The 23,746-nt window shown below is 38.5% G+C and overlaps 1 protein-coding gene across 1 annotated transcript in view; it reads left to right on the top strand.

The window, feature by feature from the left end:
* Nucleotides 1-4,278, top strand: part of ODF2L (outer dense fiber of sperm tails 2 like) — a 23,090-nt gene extending 18,812 nt beyond the window's left edge. Inside the window, exons 12-14 of the mRNA XM_009274256.1 lie at nucleotides 10-84; nucleotides 975-1,100; nucleotides 4,150-4,278. Coding sequence (XP_009272531.1) covers nucleotides 10-84; nucleotides 975-1,100; nucleotides 4,150-4,278 — 330 coding nt within the window. The remainder of the gene's footprint in view (nucleotides 1-9; nucleotides 85-974; nucleotides 1,101-4,149) is intronic.
* Nucleotides 4,279-23,746: the final 19,468 nt, after the last annotated feature.

A 23,746-nucleotide genomic window follows, 5' to 3' on the forward strand; every position in this document is an offset into this window, starting at 1 on the left:
AAATTGCAGCTAGAGGAGAAAATTGCAGAATATAATGGATTAACCAGACAACTGGATTCTGCTATGGAAGAAGGGAGAAAAATGGTATTGATGATTTAATACATCTCTTAATCTTGTTTGCCATTTTCTATTTAAAAATAGCATTAAAATCAAATGTGCTTGAGAAGAAAGGATGGGACAAGATTATTCTGCATGTAGGGAGCAATACTAAAAAGTTACTGGGAATTCTGCATGTTTAAATATGGATTGCACAATTCAACTTCTTTGTGGAATTCGGATCCTATTGAAATTAATGATGAAGTTCAGTGGACCAAAATTTCACCATCATTTTTTTGGTGACAAATCAAAATGCTTTAACCACCTAATATTTAAATCCCACACATACAGCAAAATGTTTCTGAACAAAAGCTTAATCTTTCCTTTTTCTTATTCTCTTTGGAATAGGTAGCCTGCAAGAACTTTGGTGTTGAAATCCTTCTCACTTTAGAGGAAGGCTTTGCACACTTTCAATATTAAGCAGAGATTTGTCATTTGTGGAAAGGATGCAAACAGTAAATCAAATGGAAGAGGAAATGTAGGAATTTAGATTGCAGTGAATTGTATTAGTTTAATCAGGAAATATGTATGAAGTTGTAATTTCTGTCTCAGATTAATCACATTGAAATAAACTATCTGAATTTTCTCAGTAGTGTCTGAGGATATTGATTTGGTTTTGAAAAAATAACAAGTTTGGGTAAACTGACAAATGAGTTATAAAAGTGTCTCCCTCTCAATATATGACATTTTTTTCCAAATTGAAACTTCTTTCAAATTTAGCCAGAATATTTCCCAGGTTTGTTTAGTTTCTGTGCATGGGAAGTAGCTGAAATATTAGATGACAGAACAGGAAATAGAGCTGAGATGTAAGAAAATAATTTGGTTTGGGCTTTAAGTGAAAGTAAATATACATCCTTTCTCTCTCATTACTATTACAGGTAGCCGAAGAACTGGAAAAAATGTCATACAAAGAACAAGCCCTTCAGGCAAAAATGCTAATTCTTGAAACTGAAGTGAGAGAGAGGCAAGAAGAGAAAAAACAGCTCCTCTGCATATTTCACCATGTGAGTAAATAATACTGTTTATGGCTTAAGAAATTACTTACCACATCACCGTTTACATAAAGTTCCTTTTACTGAAAAACACACTTTTAATACAATTGATACATACTTTGGGGAACAGCAAATTAATTCAACTTGACAATATACTTTGTATATTGACATTTCTAATAGACTTAACAGATGCCCAGTCTATTTTACTAAATCACTGGAATAATATTGAGTTTGCATCTCTTATTCAATCCAGTTTTCCCAGCAAGGCAAAAATAAAAAAATATGTATGAAGTTGTAATTTCCCTCTCAGATTAATCATGTTCAGTAAGCATACCTAGATTTGAATAAATGCGTAACAGTTCCATAACGACATAGTGGTTTTGTGGTTTTATTTTTCCTGAGTTGATACAAGAATCTGATCTTATTGGAATTTGTGAAAAGCCTTCAGCTTATATACTGATGTTGCACATAAATGTAGTTAGTAACAGAAGATTTTTTCAAAGTGTCAAGCCTTTAAATGACCAGGTTTCGATATGTTTAAGTCTAAGATAGGTACAGTCTAAGAAGGTATTTTGTATGAGTAATCCTCTCTGAAAACAAACAAAAAAGTCTGATTTATTGTTTTATCTAATCCAGAAAATTTCAGCACATTTTCTATTAATAAAATGTCAGACATATCTGAATTCCCTAGACTAGTGATGGCAAATCATTTGCTTTAATCAAAGTGTTGATACAGTTAGAGAGTTGTCCTGTGTTCAGTGATAATAAGCTACAAAGCTATTTAAAATCAATATAGAAGACACTAAAGAGGTTTAGTATCACTCTCCTAGACTCTCAAACCCAATATTCTGTATTCTGACTTGAAGCATTCAAGATTAAAATCAAGGCAACCTAAATGCAAACTCTATTCAAGATTCAAATAAGACATTGGAGATACGGTTCGGAATTCAGTATGCTTTAATTAACTTTTATCTGTATCAAGTGTAACTTAATGTCTGCATTTACAAGTGTTCTTAAAACAAAATCAGACATTGGCTAGTGTTTTATTCTACTTCAAATATTTTTTCATCAGAATTTCTTACTGTGTTAAAGTAAAATAGAAAATAAAGAAAATTTTCTTGTCTTTTGTCCGAGAAAAACTCCCAGGTTGAATTGGGATGTGAAATGTAATCATATTCAGCAAGCAAATTACCATAATATCCTTGCCTTAATATTAAGAAAGAAATGAAGTTCCCTTCCCTAATGAGGTGTGTAGTAAGATTAGACATTCATATAATCTCTTTTTTTGGGAGGTGAGGCAGGGAGGGTGTTACAATTCAGCTGAAAGAGACAAAAAGACCAATTTATCAGATCCTATACCTTAAGACCTATGTTCAGAGATCCTAGTTTGCTTTTGGTATTAGTCATCTTTCAGGGCTTTTTGGTAAGAGAGATTTATGGTGATGTAGAAACAGTATATTGTATTTCAAATTTATCTTTTCTTCTCTTGTTATGAAATCTAGTTAAAGATTCCCCGCGTGGTGCTTAGTTGCCGACTGAAATTAAACCATGACACCCGCTTACATTTATTTTGAAGTCTTGGAGTCTTGAAACGAACCTGAAAATGTACAGCACAGTGTATATATGTTGTTGTTGTTTATTATCATAGAGTTGCATTGGTTGTCTGATATAATCCCAAGGTACAAGGAAAAGAAACAATATGGAAGCAGTCATTGCCAGTGGTTACAAGTAAGAGTTACGGAATATGGTGCTATACACTGTTATACCTGTACTGGCAGTTGAGCATTCTTTAAAATTAGATCCTAATTTATTTCTCTCTGCAACTTAAAAAACAAGTAGAGACTTGCATTTTTGGCAGGATTTTTTGTTCTTTTTTATCAGTTTTAAAGGAATCTATTTCTATGCGACTTGTATGATGTCTGTAAGTTACTTTACTGTTTATTTTTAAGCCTCATTCTGTTTTCTTTAAAATCAGTGGTAGTCCAGTTACCGAGTTTGATGGGAACAGAGTTGGATCTCAAGAGCCTAGTTCTATTTAAAATTGCTTTTTTCAATCATATTACCAGCATGTTTTAATTTCTAAATAATTGTTTGCTTGTTAGTCCATTTTAAATCCTCGCGCCAATGGCTAAAGGCAAAGAAACTCTGAGAATCACCAGTCCTAGATAATAAGAATCCATGCCACTTGGCAGAACACTCCTGTTAATCCTTCTGTGTCAGAAATAAAGTATATGTTCAAATGGTTTCCATTTTAAGCTTACAGTTAAAATATAAATGTGAAAGTTATATTTGTCTGAGAGAAGAACTGTTCTCAATTAATTCATTGCTTTTTATTCCAATTACATTTACATATAACTGAGAATGCGTTATGGAAAATGATAAAATGGTCTTATTCCTGTTGTTATAGTGAAACTGGAAACAAAATAGGACTGTGGAGGTAATTTTATTCAGTTATTCATTCTAACCTGATTGTTTGATTTAAATCTGAAGACTATAATTCCGTTTTTTAAAATTGAATTTGTTTTAAGCAACTAGCATCTGAAATCTGTAATAGATATAAAAGGAAATACCTGAATATCTGTAATATTTATATAACAAATGATCTATGGTGTACATCAGGTATGGAACTAATGAGCAGGTAATATTGCTATCAATCATCTTTTTTAAATAAGAAACAACAGGAATCAAAAATCATGTTGCATCAGAGATCAATAACAAATGTTTCCTTGAAAAATCAACATGACAGAGAGCGTTAAGTCCATAACAGATTTGAGATGCTAGGAATCTTCCATGATAAAAATTCAGAAGGTCAGTTTTTACATTCCCAGGCCTTTTTTGGATTATAAGCCTATTCAAACATGTTCAGTTTGGTCTTCACTGAACATAAATAAAGCTTCAATATATTGTGGTCTTTTTGGGAACCTTCAGTTTTGTGGAGCCTCTGAAAACTTTTATGGGTAAATAAGGCTTATAAAAATCAGGTACTAGTTGTCTTACATTATTATTTTGATTGATTTGTATTTTATTTCTAAGTTGCATTGCATTTCTCTGTTTTCTTTAGAATGAAAAGCACCGTGAAGTACGTTTGAAAGAGCTGGAGAACAGCCTACAGAAGTCAGAGAACAAGAACCAGAGCATCCAGAATTATGTGCGGTTTTTGAAAGCTTCATACATAACAATGTTTGGCTGAATAATTTAATTTATTTTAATAATAAACTTTTGAAGATTCAGCTAACTCTTGTTGAAGGCAAGGCTGTTGAGGCTTTATAGTATTTTGCAGGACCGAGTACTATAATGTTAGTTGTTCCCTAGGAAAACAACTGTTGTGGGCAGGGAAAAGCAGGTCAGTCACTACTGTATATCCTACTGGCTGGTCACATATGGAAAATTTACCTGGTATTACTGATATAAAGAATTGTAATATTCATGGAAGAGAAGTGAAAAGGCAGATTGCATGACAGTGGTGACAGGTGTGTAAGTGTGGGGTATGCACACAAAGTTGTAAATTGGTCTGTGAATTTACCATGTGTTAGGTCCTGTGTTGTAAAGTCTTATGTGTGTCCTTTTAGGCCATGGTAAATGCGGATGATCACAGATTACCTTTCATTTCCCGTGGGGGAAGAGAACACCTGTGGGCTGGTTGCATAGTAATTTGCATATTTTAATTATTAATTATATTTATCAGTCATTATACTTCTGTTACTGTAGATATCTAGCTGCCCAAGATAGTGATATCTATCCTATTAAGACAGGCAAAAATTTAGAGAGCATTAGGTTCCCTTCCCGTCTGTTCCCTGTAGCTTAGCACCAGTACAGCACTACTGCACTGCATGAAATAGTTGCCGCCACAAGGCTGTCCCATCCAGCCTTTTTTCCTTGCATCCCATTCTGATCAGGAGTATACTATAGTGATATTTTACAAATATAAGTAGGAAAGTATTTTAGATACAGATATAATTTAAGCTCTGAATGTGTTGATACACCCTTTCATGGTGACACAGCCCCAGTTGAGGTATTTAAGTATTTATCTGTGCTTGGGTACAAGAGCTGCTGTTCACTGAAGTGAGTCAGACTGACTTACGCCTCAGGTTAAACACGTGTAAATATTCAGCTGATGCTGGGCTAATACAAAAACCGATTCTGACTGAGAAAGTAATTGTTTTCTAGATACATGCTTATCGAACTGTGGTATGGTTTTTGAAAAGTAGTACGTTCAGATAAGTTAAATATATGTAATTTAGAATGTGTATTTAAATAATATATATTTTGTAACTGAAAACATAAGTTATTTCATACACAGACAATACCTGTTTGTTAAATGTAGTATTTAATTGTTATTTATAGTGTGTAGAATGTTGATGGTCTTTTTCCTTTTCTTCCAAATGCTTATCCATCCTAACAAATACTGGTATGTCATAATGATCTGCTTGTGTGCACTTTTAAAAAATAAAATTATCATTTATTATATATGAGTTATGCTAGAAGCAAGTATTTCTGTTACGTTTTGGGGTTTCTTGCATTACACACACATGCCTACAGCCATATTTGTATTAATTTAGTTCTGCCTGTGCTACTTATAAAATATCAAACCTTTCAGAAATATTCAGAAATATTTCAGAAATAAAGTGTTGAATCTAGTCCATGACTGGTTTTTAAAAGGTCATCATGGAAAATTGTACACTTTTCATTGATAAATGACACAAAGATGTACAGTAACTTGATTTCAGCCTATCTTTTGCTATCCAGGAAATTAGGGTTTTTTTTTCCCCTATGTCATTTGCAAGCAATAGATCTGGAATTATTAAAGTTGCTGACAGCTTCAGGTACCTCTTTACCTCTGAATGTCTACAAACGATAAATTTAAGGTAGGTCAAAGTATATGTGACTTGGTTTAGCTTATAAAATTAAAAATTTGTATTTTTTTCAGCTCAACCCATCGTTTCCATTGTATTAATCTAGACTTTCTTTCCTTTTCTTCATATTCAAGGACTGGAATATACATTCTCGATCTCTGAAGTCTTAGAAATCTCTTAAAAATGAAGACAGCATTTTCCAAATGATGGTGATGTTTTTATGGCTCTCTATTACTGATTTTTTTTTTTTTTTCATGGTAGAAATAAGGCTACTAGTCACAAAACAAAGATCACTTATTTTTTCTCAGTTGCATTTGGGAACTGGTGTTAGCTGATCACGTTATTTCCATTTTACATTTTGTTAGCTCATTTAGAGACAGGAGTTGCTGTGAATTTTAATAAAGAAAAGAATGAAATTATTTTTCTAACTACCTAAGGATTTGCCATTTACTCTAGATTGCTGTTTATATTTTTTGTAACTGTAAAATCAGCTAACGTAGTTCTTGCCTTGTTCATTTTACAACATAGAAAGCCGTGTGTCATGCTGCACAATTCTTGGATACAGCTATACTGAATTGACTGTATTTTGGGATTCTAATATTTTTCTTTAAAGCAATTTATTTTTACTGTCTGCATCACATAGCAAAGTGACACTCAATTTTCTAGGAAGAAACAGACTCCTTATGCTTGCTTTCCTGGGAGTTTTCATCTCTAGACGATTTTAGAAGCCCTTAATCATGATACTGTTACCAACACCTCACCTCTCAGCCTTTTTTCAAATGAGATTTTGATTTAGCATTTCCCCCCCCCAAATGCTTAATGTGCTGCTGCAGTTTTCAAATACAGTCAGTCAGATGAAACATCTTACTGCTGCAAGTATGTACAGAAAAACTATCAAAACTACAGTTACTGGTCTGTACCGTACATGCTTTGTGATTATGTTTTCAGTCTTGCAGTGTTAATTCACAGGACCATTAGCAAGCAGGAAGGTTTGTCTTCTGCTGCTCAGAACGTCCTTGGCTGGAAAAGCGGTAGAAATCACAGACTCTGTGTAAAATTTTGACCATGCTTTCAATGATGAGCTCACCCAGTAAAGATGCAGGATGAAGCTCTCGTAGCCATAGAGGTAGGTCTTGCCGGTATGAAAAACAGGCTCTATTAAAAAAAAAAATAACAGAGTAACAGTTAAGCTGGCTAAGAACAGAAGAGTAACAAAAATAAGATTAAAACACTAGTATTCTCTATCCCACTGTATTTAGAAGATTTCCTAGTAAGAAGACACTTTTACCATAGACTGACTTTTATCATACACTTACTGAGGTATGTAGTCGGATGTTATGCGTTGTATGTGTTGTAGAATTTTACGGTTTTGCTAAGATTTTGTGGTAATTTTTCACAAAAGCTGACTCAGTATAATCCAAGATACATAAGAGAGCCCACGGCTGAACTGGTGTTCTTTTTGTAAATTAAGCCAAAGCCACCTACAATGTTACTATTTTCTCCCAATACCTGTAGCCAGTGAATTTCCATATTCAGTCAGAATTTCAGAGCTTTAATTAGGTTAAATTGTAAGCATGTAGAGTCCTGAAATTGGCAGACCTTAAAGAGTTGACCTCAACTCCCTACTCCTGCAATTCTTTGTCTGTGATAAAATGGACAGTAACACATCGCGGCCTCGTTTCTTGCTGGTTTTGAGAAAGAAAGGACTTGAAGTAGAAGATCATTATCTTATCATATGCTTTAGATTTGTTAATGTACGGGAACGCAGAATTTAAAGCAGAAGCATAAGTCTTAGGGCTACTTGGGACCCTACCCCCTTTAATGCTGTCTGCCAAGTAGCCTATTATTAGTGGCTTAAGGTTTGTCAAAGAACTTTATCTGTTTCCTATCTATGGCACAAAACCTGCTGTAAATCCTATTGTAAGATGGAGTCTTTCCAGTAAGAGAAGAGAAACTCAGTAATTTCTATCTGGATACCTGCCTCAAAGGATATCTTTATAGCAGAGACATAGCAATCATTGAGCTCCATACCGATGACTCCTCAGTCGAGTGTGATGGGTTACTAGCACAAGATTTCTTTTGACTAGGCCTTTTATCTATTTAACGGTGAATGAAATCAACACTTGGATTTCTGTGAAAAGTTTAAGGAGGGACTGTTAATGCAGCTCAAAATGTCCCCTGCTAGAAATGTGTCCAGCATCCTGCCTCGGAAAAGAGCCAGATTGTAGACTTTTTGTGACAAAATCACATTGTTGGGGATTTTCCTCCAGGAAAAGTGACCTGGCTTCCTCCGCTGACGAGCTGTTTAGCAGCGTAACGTAACGTCTGTGTACAGCCCTTACTGTGCTGGGAGGTCTAGAGCTGGCCAGCACAAACAGGGATCAAAGCAGGGCCCGATAGGAAAGGGTTGTGTGGGGCGTGAAGGAGATGCAGTGATTTCATACAGATTTCTTTTTGCTTTTGAACAAAAGCTTCCTGGGGATTGTTTTAAGGCTGACATAGCTGAAGCGTGTTCCTTAAGGCCAGAGAAGTGAGAGCACTACGTTGATGTCCACTGGTGAGGAATTTAAGCAAACACATGAATTTATTGCAGTCACGCAGGTCACCCTGATATGCATTTGGGTTCAGAATATTTTCTTGTGTGCTTATGGCTGAACAGTACTCATATAGCAGCTGTCACTCAGTTGTAAAGCTTCCAAACGTTTGAAGGTGGAGTGTGTTTTATATTGCCATCCCCATGTATCTGCACCTTTCACTCGGGATTCTTCATGTAATGCTGTTGGCTTGCAACGTTTGGATAAGGCTTTTAGAGCTACGAACAGTCCAAAGGCATATCATCCTAGTGACATGTAAATCATTCCCACTCAGAGAAATCTAGTGTCTTTAAAATGCTGGTTTTATTGAGAACAATAATGTTTCCAGGAAGTAACTGACTTATAAACAGGGCTTTTTTGTTTGAGCGTTTGACAGACTGGATCAAATACCTGATTAATGTATCATGTTACTTTTATGGCAGATTAATCTACTTCATTTAAAAATTATAGGGAAAAGGATGTTTTTATGTGTAGACACTCTGCTGCAATCTTGCATTTCATTGCCTGTAAAACTGTACCTTCCAATTTATTGACAATATAAGCATTCCATATGCTACTCTTCCTTTCGGTGGTACTACTAACAATTGAAACCAAGTCTTACTGGTTAAGCTTTGCTTGCTTTTCATCCAAGTCAATCTTTCAAAAAACCTTTGATAACATCTAATTTCCAGAGCAGCTGTTACACATCCAATAACCATCTCCCATCAATGTTTCAGGCATGCCGAGCCCTTGTTCATTATCACCGTGACCACATTCCTATTCTTAGCAAAGATTCTCCTTTGCAGAGCAGCAGCCTACTCTGCTGTGGCAGCAGTCCACTTACTAATTTACAACTCCACCCACTAAATGCCACTGTGAATTATAAACTACCAAAGTAAACCATGTATTTTTAACAGCCGCAATTTTACCATCATGCCTGTTTATAAAAGTCAAAGACATTTTTGCAGTGCAAAAATGCTAAGTTGGCATTTCAGGTTATTCTCAGGACATTGGCTGTTCCTCTGCAGTAAGTTTTCCTCTTCCTCCTCTCTCCGCTTGAGAGAATCAATACATTAATATGCTGCAAAACGCAAACTGTTTTGTACCAACATTTCATTCTTTTTCTAGAGGAAAAAATCCTAAGAAATCTGCAGGAAGAGCCCAACCTAGGAGGTTTCAGGTCTTTGTGCAAATCCTTTGCCAGAATGCAGGCAGAACTTTCCCGATTCTGTCCCAGACTTTATTTCCAATTTGTCTCTGATTTTTTTACCATACAGTAGAATATTAGGTACTGTGTTTTATGAACCGCACAAACCATGGTAATGACATCAATGTTTACATGCCGCTGTTTAGGGTTTTTTTTTTTTTTAATTAGGCTGTGTTGTAACAGATGACATTTGAACTTAAGTGGAATTTGCTGTAGCAAATTTCACCCACAGTCTGGTAGTCATTTATGTGAACTTAGCTTGAAGCACACAAGTAACCCCTGGGAGACAGTCAGTGACTCAGAAGCCAACTTTTTTTCTTACAGATTATTTTGTAGAGACAAACAATATACTTCATGGGTTGCCATATTTGATAATGATTTGATAATCAATATGATTATATTATGTAAAACATAAAATCCACCTCATGTCTGCAGTACCCTATCAAAGCTGTGAAGTATGCGGAGTCATGAGTAGTGCTGGTTTATTTTTTTTTTAAGTGACAAGGCTGGGTAATTGTTTAAAACAAGCAAGTACTGCAAGTGTGTCATATAAGGTTTTAAATAGTCTGTTACTCTTCTACCTTTGGTGCTCATTGTCTGCCCACAATGTAGACTACTTTAGTTTTGCAAAACAGTGAAATGTCAGACAAATACTGTCATAATAAAACTTCAGAACCTGCCAAGCTATGATAAAGGATCAGATCTTTGTCTGTAATACTCTTGAAAATCATTCAACAGTGCTACTGGAAAGCTCACTTGGAGGCCTGGTTGAGAGTTGTTACAGGCAAAGTGGTCTAGGATTGATTCTTCAGTAGCTTCTGGCCTCCATCTTTTTATGAAATCCCAGAGCTTGAGTATGGTTTTGGAAAGCAAGGATGGTAGCTCTGCAAGAGGTTCAGCAGGATCAGACGATCCTGGAGTTAGCCAAGAGAGCATCTCTGTAGGTGGCAGCCTGCTGCTAGTGGGTTGATAGGAACAATCAAGAGAGAAGAGATTGCCTGTAAATAATACACAATTAGGTGCTTGCATTTCTCTAGAATTAAGTGGAAGCTGAATGATCTGGTTTATCCTGTAAGAATTTTAACTCTAAATATGTTTTAAACATCCAGTTTATTTCCATTTCAAATAATTCTCCTACTTCTATTAAGTCTTGTTTTAGTAAGATGATGGTTTAGGAGAAATTTCAGGTGGATATTTCTGAAGAGATATAATCCTATAGTGTCTCTATAGAGAAAAATGAAGTTCAAGTTCTATAAATGGAGAGTTCAAATATTGTTCTGACATTTACTGATGACATTCCAACCAGTCGTAATTCAATGCAGTTATACTCAAGCACTGACATATTTTAGCAAGCATGTGTGATGTGGAAATAGACATTTAAATACTTCTTTGCCTACTTGTATTTCATGGGAGATTTCTCCAGGCAGAAGCATTCAGAGGTGGTAGTCTCGCTGATCTCTCTTTCAGTGAGCACATATAATAATGGAAGGGAAGTGTGGTTGTCTTCTACTGACATGTTTCTAGTAGACCCATCATCCCAAGATCTGAAACAAAACAAGCTCCCCAGAATGAAATAAATCCCAGTAACAGAAACAAAAACTCCATGCTGTTGTTTTGCAGAAGACATCCTTTGAATCCTGCTAGGTACTGCTTGATAGCATTCTTGGCATGGTTCCACTCCTGAACTTAGCGTGCTTAAGCAACACTCGCATCTGCTGGGGGTACTGGGAACAGTGATATCAACTGCAGTTCATGTTTTTTATAAAATACTGCTTGCTAGGATTCAGCTCTTCTGGCTTTGGTTACCAAGCTAACATCTGGAAACGGGACGCCTTTATGATTTTATACAATAAGTCTTGTTTCTTTCTACCAGCCTAATCACTTCTCAGTTCTTGGCATCATATCCAGCTTTGAATGGTGAATATCAAGAATTTCCTTTCCCTTCTGTCTTCTTGCTATATTTAATGAATTAAAATTCTGAGTTAAAATAGGAACTTTGCTCCATCCAATTCTGTCCCCTTGGGAGTACTTTTCAGATCACATAATGGAAAAATAGTGTCCCTTTCTGTGAAGCTGTCTTTTGTGATGGTACTTTATTTGAACAGTCAAACAAAGTATGAAAACTTCAAGTGCCCAAGCACCCAGATTTTCCCAAGCCCTCTGAGCATCCTTTCTCATTGTGCCTTTTGGCAAACTCACATTACTTGATCTAACCACTCTCCACAGTTTCTAAAGGACGCCTTGATGATTTGGTTGTCCTTTCTTAGAACAACATTGAATCCCTTGAAGTGAGTTCCTTCCTTCAAACTTTTTTCCAGGCAGGAACAAACACATTTTTTAATAAATTTCTAAAACCTATTTTGGAAGTCAGATCAGAGTTACATTAGAAATACCTTTGCACATGTTGGAGACTAATGCCCAAGTTCTCTATTCACTGCAGCTGCAGCAGTCCAAGTGAAGATGTAATTTAGCCCCAAGACTTGTTGCTCATTTCCATTTTGTCTTTGCTTTCCATCTTGTTATTTACATTAGCTGTGGAAGTTTCAGAAACTCCGGATGATGTACTTCCCAGGGATTATACGACTCTACAGTGAAGACTTTGTTTTGAATAGCCATTTCATTTTCCTCACAAATGGCACATTTCAGTGACAGCTGTAATTTGGCCAATCAAGTACTGGAAACAAGACAATGACGCCAAAAAGATCTCAGTGTGAACTCAGTAATTATTCTCTGGTGCTAATTTTTTCTGTTTGCCTCTAGCACAAGTAGCCCAAATCTTATAGGAAGACTATAACAGCAGCTGCCCTCCCCAACAGATTCTCTACGAATCTCCTTACTTATTCAGGACTATCTTAAATTTGCTGTTTTTTTCCTTTTTTGGCTACAACTTATGTTTTAAAATCTTATAGTTATTAGTCTCACAGTATCATTTACTTAAATAGGGGAGAAGTGTATTTTACTGTAACTTACCTCCTGGATAAATGTTGGTTTATAGTAGTGAACCTCATACTTCATTTGGCATGTCAGACTTCACTTCCCAAAGCATGAAGAGATGCATCTAAGAACTGTGCACATGGATGAATTATTTAAAGGTATGATGTCCAACGTTGCCAGATTTGATTCCACATTTTAGTGTTTTAACATCTACTTTGGTCTGGGATGATATAAATTGAGTGGTTCCAACAGGAGATCATAATGAAGACTCATATACACTTGCAAAGTTGTGTGAAAGAGCATATGGATTACGGAAATCCTTCCAAGGTGAATGCCCAAGCAGTTTGTTTTGGATGGATGGCTGGATGTGGGATGGATAGTTTTAGGTACAACGTCTGACTGTGCTGTCAAGTTGCTCCGAGAATGAGATTATTTCTTTTATGATAGATGAAGCCTCTGGTGGGGCATGTGAGATGCGATCAGACTTCCTGAATTATCTTACTGTTGTATGTATTTGATTAGCCATTTCAGAAGCTTAAGTTCTTGAATCTGAAAATCTGGAATTAATTATCCTTGCTTAACGTTTATCACACTAGAATGGATTAATCATCCTTTGAACTAGATTGTTTCCATACCAATACATTACTCAAGATTAACTTAGACTTATCAAAATTTTATTAACTAAAAATCCATAGGCCATTAATAAAGGCTTTCTGGGTCAGTACCAGTCTTGGACATTTCCTTCAAAGCAGTAAACTGCTCTCAGTAAACTGCTCTGTTTATTCTGCTTCTGCGATGGCTTTTGATGGTGTTCTGTTTGCTCACGGAAGGTGCCCCCGACCACTGCTCGCAGAGAGCATGTTTCCAGTGCTCAGAGAGGAAGGCACACGTGGTGGTAATTCACAGTCCCACGCTTGTATGAGAAATGTGTGGACATGTAACGTATTTCAGGCATGCACACAAAACAAAAAAAAAAAAAAAAAAGGGTTTTGTGAGCAAAGTGAGAGTGTGAATGTTTGTGGTTGCAGCTATTGTGCCCTCATTTCAAAATACGCTCCTTTTGTCTGGCATACCCGCTATTCCTAGCTAAATGAAATAATACCCTCATGCAGAAATATCTTAGAACGCTTGGTTTTATTCCTCTACTTCCCCTCCCTTCCTCCTTTAAAAATAATGTTTGTGCAGTTTCGTGGGAAAAGAAACTCTCAAATTTGCGACCTTCAGTATCTTTACTTGGAGGTTGTACGCAACTTTTTCCACACATCCTCAGACATGCTATTGTTCTTAGTTGAGAAGAAACGTAAGTAAGTTTTAATTCACACAATGTGTTATATTAAATGAAGCAACTCCTACTCCTATGCTCAGTCTCTATCTAATTAATTTTTTGATATTCTAATAGTACCTGTTACAGTCAACGGCCAGGGTTTTATTAAAACTCCATAGGAGTTTTGCCAGTGACATCAACACAGCCAGGACTTTGTCATATACTTTCCTACTCACTTACCTGAAGTAAAAGCTTGTAGCTGGTTTCTGAAGCTGGGATTTTTGTTTTATTCAGAACTATAGAGAATTGTGGACCGATTCAACCTGGCCATAAACAAATGCAGCACCTTTTTTGTCAGTGATCCTGTTCCAGATCCTTAGCTTGCCCACTTGAAAAATATCTGTCTTAAGTGCTCACAGAGCCCATAGGACAAAAATAACCTCCACGCATTAAGCCACTTAAATCTGTCGAACGTGAGAAATTATTTTACCCAACATAATTCAATGTTTCAATTTGGCAATTTCAGTGACATATTGCACCACATATCATGTTTCTTAAATATGTCCCTAATGATGTAAAATTCATGGGGTAAGGCACCTGGTAACCATCTGACAGTGTCAAGGCATTTGATATTAATTTTAGAGCTCTTACTGTTCCACTGTGTAAAACTTAGTATTGCCATCTTCATATTTGATGTGCATATGAGCTGGCAAATACAAAATTTATATTTGGACTGCACACCTGTCTGCGGGTGACTGTTGACTATGGCCATATTTTTGAAATGAAAAACAACAGACTTAATGTTCTCATGAACGCCTCTCGGAAGAACATATTGCTGACAGCTGTTTTATTCACTAGGTACTAAAACATTAAAAGAAGCTATATTTAGATTCCTTTAAATAAATAATCAGGGGTTTTGTAGGTCTTAACATAACCTTAAAGTCTGTGAAACCAAATGATAAATTGGGGTTGACTCTCTGGAGCATCTGCTCAAGAAAAAGGATGTTGAATATACTTTCAATTATATTGACCTCATTAGCTGAAACCCTTCTTCTTAATGAGCATATTGATCTTGTAAAAGAAAGGAGATAATGATTGAAATTGGTAAAATTAAATGAAAAGTCTACTCGCACATCGAACAGTAAAACTTTATGTAAGGCACCCAGGAAATCCCAGGCTCACAGCCAATACCCTGGAAGAAATTACCTTTTTGTTATTCTACTTCATTCTTCCTGAATACTCACTGTATATCAGACTTTGCTCATTTGCCTCCATTTGCTTTGAGACAATCTATGCTTCATATGTTGGACAAAGAAACTCTTGTACAGCTGTGCCTGCAAGGGAACAGGCCCCAGTTTTAGCAAAATTGCATCTAGTGCATCTTTCAACGTTAGCAGCTCAGGCACGTGCCGTCTCCTGTGTCTTTCCTAGCAGGGCATCACAGTAGACTATAAGAATTGGAAAAAATGAGACTATAGTATTGCAAAAAGAAGAAAAGAAAATCCTGCAGAGGACCAAGTGCCCACTTGTCAGACTACTGAAGTAGGTCCAGTAAGAGTGCTGGTGAGAGGCATGAATATTCATTTTCTTGGTGAGCTCTCTTTCACCCTTGAGAAACTGTCCTGCCCCGCCAAAGACATCCTCTGAGCCCCAGGCACAGCCAGTCACGGTGAGCGAAAAAAGCCAAGTCTTCCTGCCTTGAGGATCAAGAAGAGCTGGAACCATCTGAGCAACCCTTTGCTCTTACTTGGCACGGGATATTCTGTCCCTTGCATCACTGGCGGTGGTTGGGAAGAAGTTTTCCCCAGGGAAGGACAGTTTGCTTGAATCTGAAAGGCTGCTTTGCCTTCCGCACAATTTCAAGTAGGCTTTCAGAGCTGGAGAGCTTGTGAACTGGAGAAAACCAGACAAAGTGGACGTTTCTCTCTGCTGTTTTTTCAGTGACAAGGAGTTCACTGCAGTCAGTAAAGCCAGGAATCAGTCCTCAAGAATAAATACCAAGCACCTGGCTGAACACAGAACCTTGGTTTCTTCCTTCCCATCCCCAAACAACCCCAAATTTTGAGGCATTTTTACATTCTCCAAACATAGGCATATGATAGGAGCTCAGTGGGCGTGCAAGCGCACACACACAAGATCCAGTTTATACCTTGGAAAATGTTGGTATAACTTTTTTTTAAAAGCCAATTAGTCATGCAATACAACCTTGTGAACAGTTTCTATGATCTTTTCAGCTGTGTGCTAGCGTCAGCAGCTCTCTTTAAAATGTACCTCTTGTCGTCCCAAACTAGAAATACAGCAGACCGGGAATGGGCGTGCAAGCACACACACACAAGATCCAGTTTATACCTTGGAAAATGTTGGTATAACTTTTTTTTAAAAGCCAATTAGTCATGCAATACAACCTTGTGAACAGTTTCTATGATCTTTTCAGCTGTGTGCTAGCGTCAGCAGCTCTCTTTAAAATGTACCTCTTGTCGTCCCAAACTAGAAATACAGCAGACCGGGAATGAAACTAAATCCCTGTGGCTGCTTGTTTGTTACTCTAATGCCTAAACATCTTATTTGTTGTGCATTTGCTTGTTAAAGCCACCATCGCTTTCTAGACAGCTCTACAGTCTGCCTCTTCCACAGTCGTTGCTCTTAGAGAAATATTCGCAGGTGCAGAATAATTTTAAAGGTGTTAATAGTGTGTATTCACAGTAGGAATAATGAAAATAACCAACTTTGCCATAGAGGTATGACAGCAAAATACCTCCGAAGGGAAGTTGTTTGATTCAGTTTCAGGAAAGCATTTATTATGTCTTTGGCCTGCATACTTCTCATTTTTCTGCACAATATAAGGGTTTACATTGTTGTGATAGTTATCATGGTTTATGCAGGAATATTCCTGGTAGTATTGTTTTAGTACTAGCACTGGAAATGGGGGAGAAAATGAAATGAAGCACAGTATTATTTCTGTCTTTTATCTGCATGAACTCTGAAATCAAGTTGATTCTGTTCAAATTTCTAAAACATAGTTGCCCTCCTATGGGTATCACGATTAAGCTCTCTAGGCTGCTGTATCGTAGCACTATGGCACTATAATGAAATTAATTATAGTGCCAAATTATTAATAATTTGTGATAATAGTGGTACCAAAAATGGCCATAACAATTCTTAGTTGTGAAAAGTTTGGCAGCTGTAAGATCCATGGAAAGTTCTCAGGGCAAATGGAAGAAAGCTTGATTATTCTCCATTCTGCATTATACTATGTATCAATACCTTTTCTATAGTAAGTTAAAGCTGATTCAGGCTAGATGTGATTTATGTCATACTCATTTATGCCAGATGTTCACTTAAAAAAATTGTTTGCTTAATATCAACAAGTGGTTCCTGTAGACCTCCTTTAACCATCGTATGCAATTATATATATTTTCATACGTATATCCAGAGCTCATTTGTGCTTCCCAACATAAAACAAAGAATGCATTGATGTGAAAAAAATGCTCCCAAAAAGTCCAGAGAATCCAGCTATATTAAGCAGTTCCCAGAGAAGGTGTAGGCTCTCCGTTTATGATTGGTTTTCAAAGCAAGTGCTCACATACGTGTCGTATTTTTAAGAGCTTTTACACATTTCCTGCTACAAAACTTGCAGGTATTTTCACCAGCACCTAATTTTTGAAGATACATGTGAGCAACGAAGAATATAATTTTACCCCAAATTCATCGGAAATGAAATATAGTCCCGACCAGTTCCTTATTATCTACTCTTTTCTCTCAGATCTCAGAGTCTGAGGAGCGTGACAGCAGGACCTCAAGCCGTGGAGGGTTTCTGCACTCGGAGTGAGCGGCTGCCTCACCTCGGGTTCTGTACCGCTGCTTTGGCTTCTTCACGAATCCCTGGCTCCTGTCTGCAGGCAGCCTTTGGAGAGGTGTTTGACTGGAAATAGAGTCAGGAGTGGGCTTTTGCTGCTACACCCAATCGGTGTAGCGGTACATCCTTGGTCCTTTGACAATCGGCTGGGGACAGCTGCATATTAGATGAAACGTCCATCTTTTTACATGTTCCCGATGTCTTGCTTCTTATTTTGTTTCTAGCACTCCATAGTAAAATGCTGATTCTTATTCCCACAGTGGTCCTAGGTAAGCCTAAACATTTTCGTGACTATGTACGATTACCATACTTGCTGTTTTTATTTATGGATGCACTCTTGCAGGAATTATCATAACCAATAACCATATCTGACTGAATCATAGATATTTAATCCAGTGATGACAACCAATTTCTGTCTAGTGTCAGCTTTGAACTTCTGTCAGTCTATAAAACACAATGAAACGTTTGTGATCTCATTCTGGTGGGGAAAAACTCCAGATCAAAAGAAACTTTTATGTTTCCTTCATTTTATTATTCACAGTTTTAATTCTATAGGCTGTGGTCCACCAGATGAAGATGCTTAATTAACAGTTAGTGAGCTGTGTTGATTTCAGTGAAATCATTAAAGAACTTACTTCAAAGATGCCAGATGGATTATGTTTACAGCTAAATTAGCACCCTTGATCTATTTTTAAATGAGGATCCTTAAAAAATATATGTACATTTGCAAGAGGGAGATAAGAATAGGCTGTGATAAAATTAAAAGGAATGACAGTTAGTGAAGGGTACCGCTGCACTGCGCTTTAAGCCGAGCATCGCCGACTCCATTTTACTGGAGTAAAGGTGCCCTCTCCTGCCTACCGATTCTGTTCGGTGGTACTTGAAATGAAAGTATTACATTAATTTTATCATATTCCACAGACCTGTGTAATAAAAAGACTTTGGTCGATAAATAAATATTTACCTCTCATGGTGCAGAGGACACTGGCACAGCCTGGGCTCCCGTCCACGGCGCCGGCGGGGCAGCAGAGACCCTGCAGATCATTTGCACGGGATTTTTAGCAGCCCTCCGGCCGGTGATGGTGCCAGTGCCGCACAGCGCTGAGCAAGACGATACCCGGCGGTGAAGCAGGCAAGGGTGAGGGGCAGCGGCCTCGGAGCTGGGCCGTGTCCCAGGAGCCAGCGCAGGGGGAGGGAAGGGGATGGCAGAGCCCCAGGGTGAGGCTACGCACTGCCAGGCACCGAGGAGAAACCAGTGCTCCCAGCACTGGAGTGAGGACAGACCTGCGCCGTTCCAGTATAACCACAGTTACACTCAGGTGGGACCTTTCCCTTTTTCCAGCCCATGGTTATCCTTTTAGCAAAGCTGAAATGTGAGAGAAATAAACATAAACTTCACACCCGGAGGTAGTTTCTACTATACATATTCTTTTGTCACAGGACAAAGAAAAGGGACCATGCAAAGGACTTTGAGACAATCTTTTTCTTGTTTTTATCTTTTGCTTTGCATTTTTGTGTTGACCTAAACCCACCAATACATCTTTCGTTTTTTATTAGCTCACAAATATTGCTCTCAAGAACACCAGGAGGAAAAAAAAATTATTTCTTTTACAATAAGGCAAAGCCCTGCACCGCCTGGAAAAGTGAAAACTCTGGACAATGTCAGTCCAAACAGTCTCCCATTTCTTTCTGAATGAGAATGGTACAGAGGAAGCAGGCTCTGCACAGAGACATGTATTAACAGCAGCGGTAAGTCCAGCAGAAGTGTAAGCAGAAAAATCAAATCGAACGTTGTAAGTCTGGCCATTACAAGTGCCACTTCTTTGCTCGCTGGATGATAGACCATCGTCAGGTACAGTGGGAAGACAGTAGAAGCTGTGTAGGAACACTTGCCGTCAAGTGTCAGATCAACGCTCGCTGTGGAGGTAGCCTGAAGAACCACTTTAGAAAAATATCAGAAAATTTCCGTATTTGTTCTGAATTGTATGTCTAATTTAATCACTGTTGGCTTTTCAAAGCTAATTGCTGGCTGTCGTGGTTTAACCTCAGCCGGCAACTAAGCACCATGCAGCCGCTCACTCACTCCCCCCTGGTGGGATGGGGGAGAGAATCAGAAGGGTAAAAGGGAGAAAACTCGTGGGTTGAGATGAAGACAGTTTAATAGGGAAAGCAAAAGCCGCGCACGCAAGCAAAGCAAAACAAGGAATTCATTCACCCCTTCCTATCGGCAGGCAGGTGTTCAGCCATCTCCAGGAGAGCAGGGCTCCATCACGTGTAACGGTTACTTGGGAAGACAAACGCCATCACTCTGAACATCCCCCCCCTTCCTTCTTCTTCCCCCAGCTTTATATACTGAGCATGACGTCACACGGTATGGAATGTCCCTCTGGCCAGTTTGGGTCAGCTGTCCTGGCTGTGCCCCCTCCCAGCTTCTTGTGCACCCCCAGCCTTCTCAGTCGGTAGAGCATGGGGAGCTGAAAAGTCCTTGACTAGTGTCAGCACTGCTCAGCAACAACTAAAACATCGGTGAGTTATCAACATTGTTCTCACCCTAAATCCAAAACACAGCACTGTACCAGCTACTAGGAAGGAAATTAACTCTATCCCTGCCGAAACCAGGACACTGGCCCTGTTATTCCCTCCAGTGAACCAAAGGCTCAGCTTCCCTCCTATTCACGTATGATTTAAAAAAAATCCTACCGGATTATTATTAAAAATTCAACTGGTGTAAAAACTAGGAGTCATGCAGTTCCCACAGTTATTTATGCTGCATGGATACCACTTGATAATACATTAACTAATAGACAGGGCCAGTAGAAATACACCTCTGTCAGTAAAGGAAAAGCCTCTCCTTCTTCTTGGGCACAAGAAGGATTTTGAAGTATTTGCTGTATCACAGGAGTGAAATCTCATTCAGAAATGCAAGAAAAGCAGTTCCTTGGTCAATCTGACATTCCAGCCATTTCAGATCTTCTCTTCCCTGTGCCTTTGTGGCTTACTCCCTGATTTTCCACTGTATGCTGAAATACCGACGCTCAGTCCCTTCAAGGAGGATAGGAGAAACGTAAAACCCTTCTGTGGTGGCCAACAGTTTCAGCCCTTCACTTCAGACTATTTATCACAATTTATGCTGACTAATTTACTACTGCTGCTGCAATCTCAGTATGATTAATAACACAAAGAATGCTGCTTTTTACTGAAAGACTGACTCCAGAGTGTCCCAGGCTACCAGCTGGAAACGGCCTCCAAAGGAGTTTTTCTCCCAAGATGAATACAGAAGGTCATTGGAAAACAAAGTTAACGGTCCGTATTCCATGTGTGCTCCATTCTGTCAGATTAGGTTTCAGTAAATCAGGCTCATCAGCTGCAACTTTTCTCTATTGCCAGAGACCTGATGATAAAAAATTCAGGGGACATGTTACTCGGTTATGAATTGCCACGGAAGGACGAACCCAGCTGTAATGAAGGGGTATGTTATGGGGGAAGGCGCAGAGCAAGGAAGTTCCTTGTGCTCTGCATCTAATAGAAAATGGTTTGCGTGGAAAACTGTAAATAAGAGAACATATGGCACAAATTATACCATAAACGCTAAACAAATCTTAAACTGTAAACATCGTCTGGGATTAGGCCTTCTTAGGAACCTTCTGCTGTCTCTGGCATAAGATGATGGCTCCAGTAAATGTTATTTAACTAAGAGAGTTCATTTTGTTTAGAAGTTTTATGTAAGAAAAGGGACGTGGTTGCTGTGAGAGGCTTCTCGGCAGTGGCACTACTTGCACGTCCCCACGTGTAGGAGGAATGAACAGTCCAGTCTCTATCCTGAAAAGCTGCAAGCAAACGGGTGGTTGTGTGACAGCAGAAGATGCCTCAGCTCTAGCTCTGCTGGAAATGGTCAGCAGGAGCTTGTCTTCAAGAAGGAGCCGCATCTGTGAGTCAACTATGACCTTCCATGGACATGGATTATGTCCTCCTGTGCAGAGGAACCTTTCTCAAGTCTTTTAAGCTGTTGCCAATTAACTGCAAATCTTATTCCTGACATATCTGGAGTTCCCAGCTGGACTCAGTCAAATAAAGGCACGCTGATAGCGTTTCTGGAGTACTTTTGATTAACTAAGCGTACCCTGTGGTAAGCAGGTTCATTACCTGCACTGTGCATTATATCTAAATACACTCAATTTTCAGCAAAATCATCATTAAAATTTACTAAGCTCAGGGAAAATTTTTCTGTGGAATCTTTGCAGATCATTTAGTATTAGTAACATCTCTCTAATGAACAGCACAAACCAGCTTCTGTTGATGCTCTTACTGACTTGAATGATTTAATTTTATGTTTAGAGCACTTTTTTCTTTACGAACTATTATTTATTGTGAATAAAAATCTCATGCATGGCACAATACCTCTTTATAATATTCTGAAAATAAAAGACACATGTTCCCTTGACAAAAAACTTTGCAGCAGAAGGAATCCCTTAAGAGTTTTGTAGCCTGTAAAGATAAACAGAGAAAAATATTTTATTTCTGAGGAGGAAAAAAAGAGTTTTTAAAAGAATGGTAAAAAAAAAAAGCTAAAATCTTCAGATACTTAAAAACGTGGTCCTCCAAACATTAATAACTGTAAATGTGCTGAGTCCTCTGATATGGAGTACAAAGTTAATTTCACTAGACAGTCACAAACTAAAAAGAAATGTAAGACTGTGAGAAGACAAGTGAAAGTTTCACATACTTCATACTATTAATTAATAATTGCTGACAGCAGAATGATGTATGAAATTACCATGAACGTCTTGCCAAGGCAAGACTGTGATCTCTTCTTCTCTTTAGTTAAAATGTTCATATTGCTTCTATCATCTTCTGTATTTGACTTTTTAAATTTACTTGTGCTTTAGTTCTAGGAGACTGAGTCCCAAAGGGCACAGCTTGCAGTGAAATACATCTTTGCAGTATCATATTTAGGATAGATGCTCTCAAGTCCTCGATGGTGAAATGTGAAGAGGGAGGTCCACCCTCGACCAGGTCCGGACACAGAGCTGCTTTCCCAGGGCCCCGTGAGCGGGAGCCACCGTGCCGGTACCAGCCACTGCAAAAGCATCCTGAGAAGGCAGCTGGAAATGTAAAGGCAGGCTCTGTCGTAGCTTTTCGTAGTCTGAGAGGAGTTCATCCCCTCTCGCGCACATTTGATGTGTATTCACGTGCTATAGAATGTGGAAAAGTAAAAGCTAAACATATGGACTTAACCCATTTCACCTAAAGAGGTGAAAAGTGGGTGTTTAGATATTATCAGGTCTGTAGCTGGCAGTCATATACACACGGTGTAAATCTCCCTGCACCGGAGGCACCTGGCAGGGAAAGGTCCTCTGAGAGCAGCCAGCAGAGCCCAGGAGATGGCTGTGCGTGCTCTGCGCCATCGGACCCCGAGGGTGGGCGGCACCAGGAGGAGGGCTTGCACAGATACAGGACGTGTCCGCGGAGACGCTAGTAACATCCCAGCATGAAATATCCTCATGCTCCTTCAATGCACAGGTGCAGAAAGATCCAGGGAAAAAAGCTTGGGCACAGCTTGTTTTGTACAGCGTGTGTTTCAGGTTTTACTGAACACTGCACAGTGGCCTGTCAGTAGAGGAATCTCCTCAGTAAATTATGTTTTGAGTAACGATGTCACCTTTAGTGAGACAGACCTGGGTTATCAACCAATTGTCCTATTTTGGCCTCAGACTCGGTTTACCTAAGCAAACCCAGGACTGGAGGGCATGCAGCAGGACATTTTTTTGCTGTCATTCAGCGCAGCGCAGTGTACTTTGTTCAGGAGGAGCATTTTTGATTTCTGCAGGTCCCAGAAAACCACCAGTACCACAACATAAATCACATTGGAAGATACTGTGATGATGCCCAACATCGGGTGTAATTCTGAACCTACTTGGAAATGTGGCATTTACAATCACCCACATTCACCATTGGTATAGGGTGTATTCGT

The sequence above is a fragment of the Aptenodytes forsteri genome, unplaced genomic scaffold, assembly GCF_000699145.1.
Source record: "Aptenodytes forsteri isolate BGI_AS27 unplaced genomic scaffold, ASM69914v1 Scaffold59, whole genome shotgun sequence".
NCBI lineage: Eukaryota > Metazoa > Chordata > Aves > Sphenisciformes > Spheniscidae > Aptenodytes > Aptenodytes forsteri.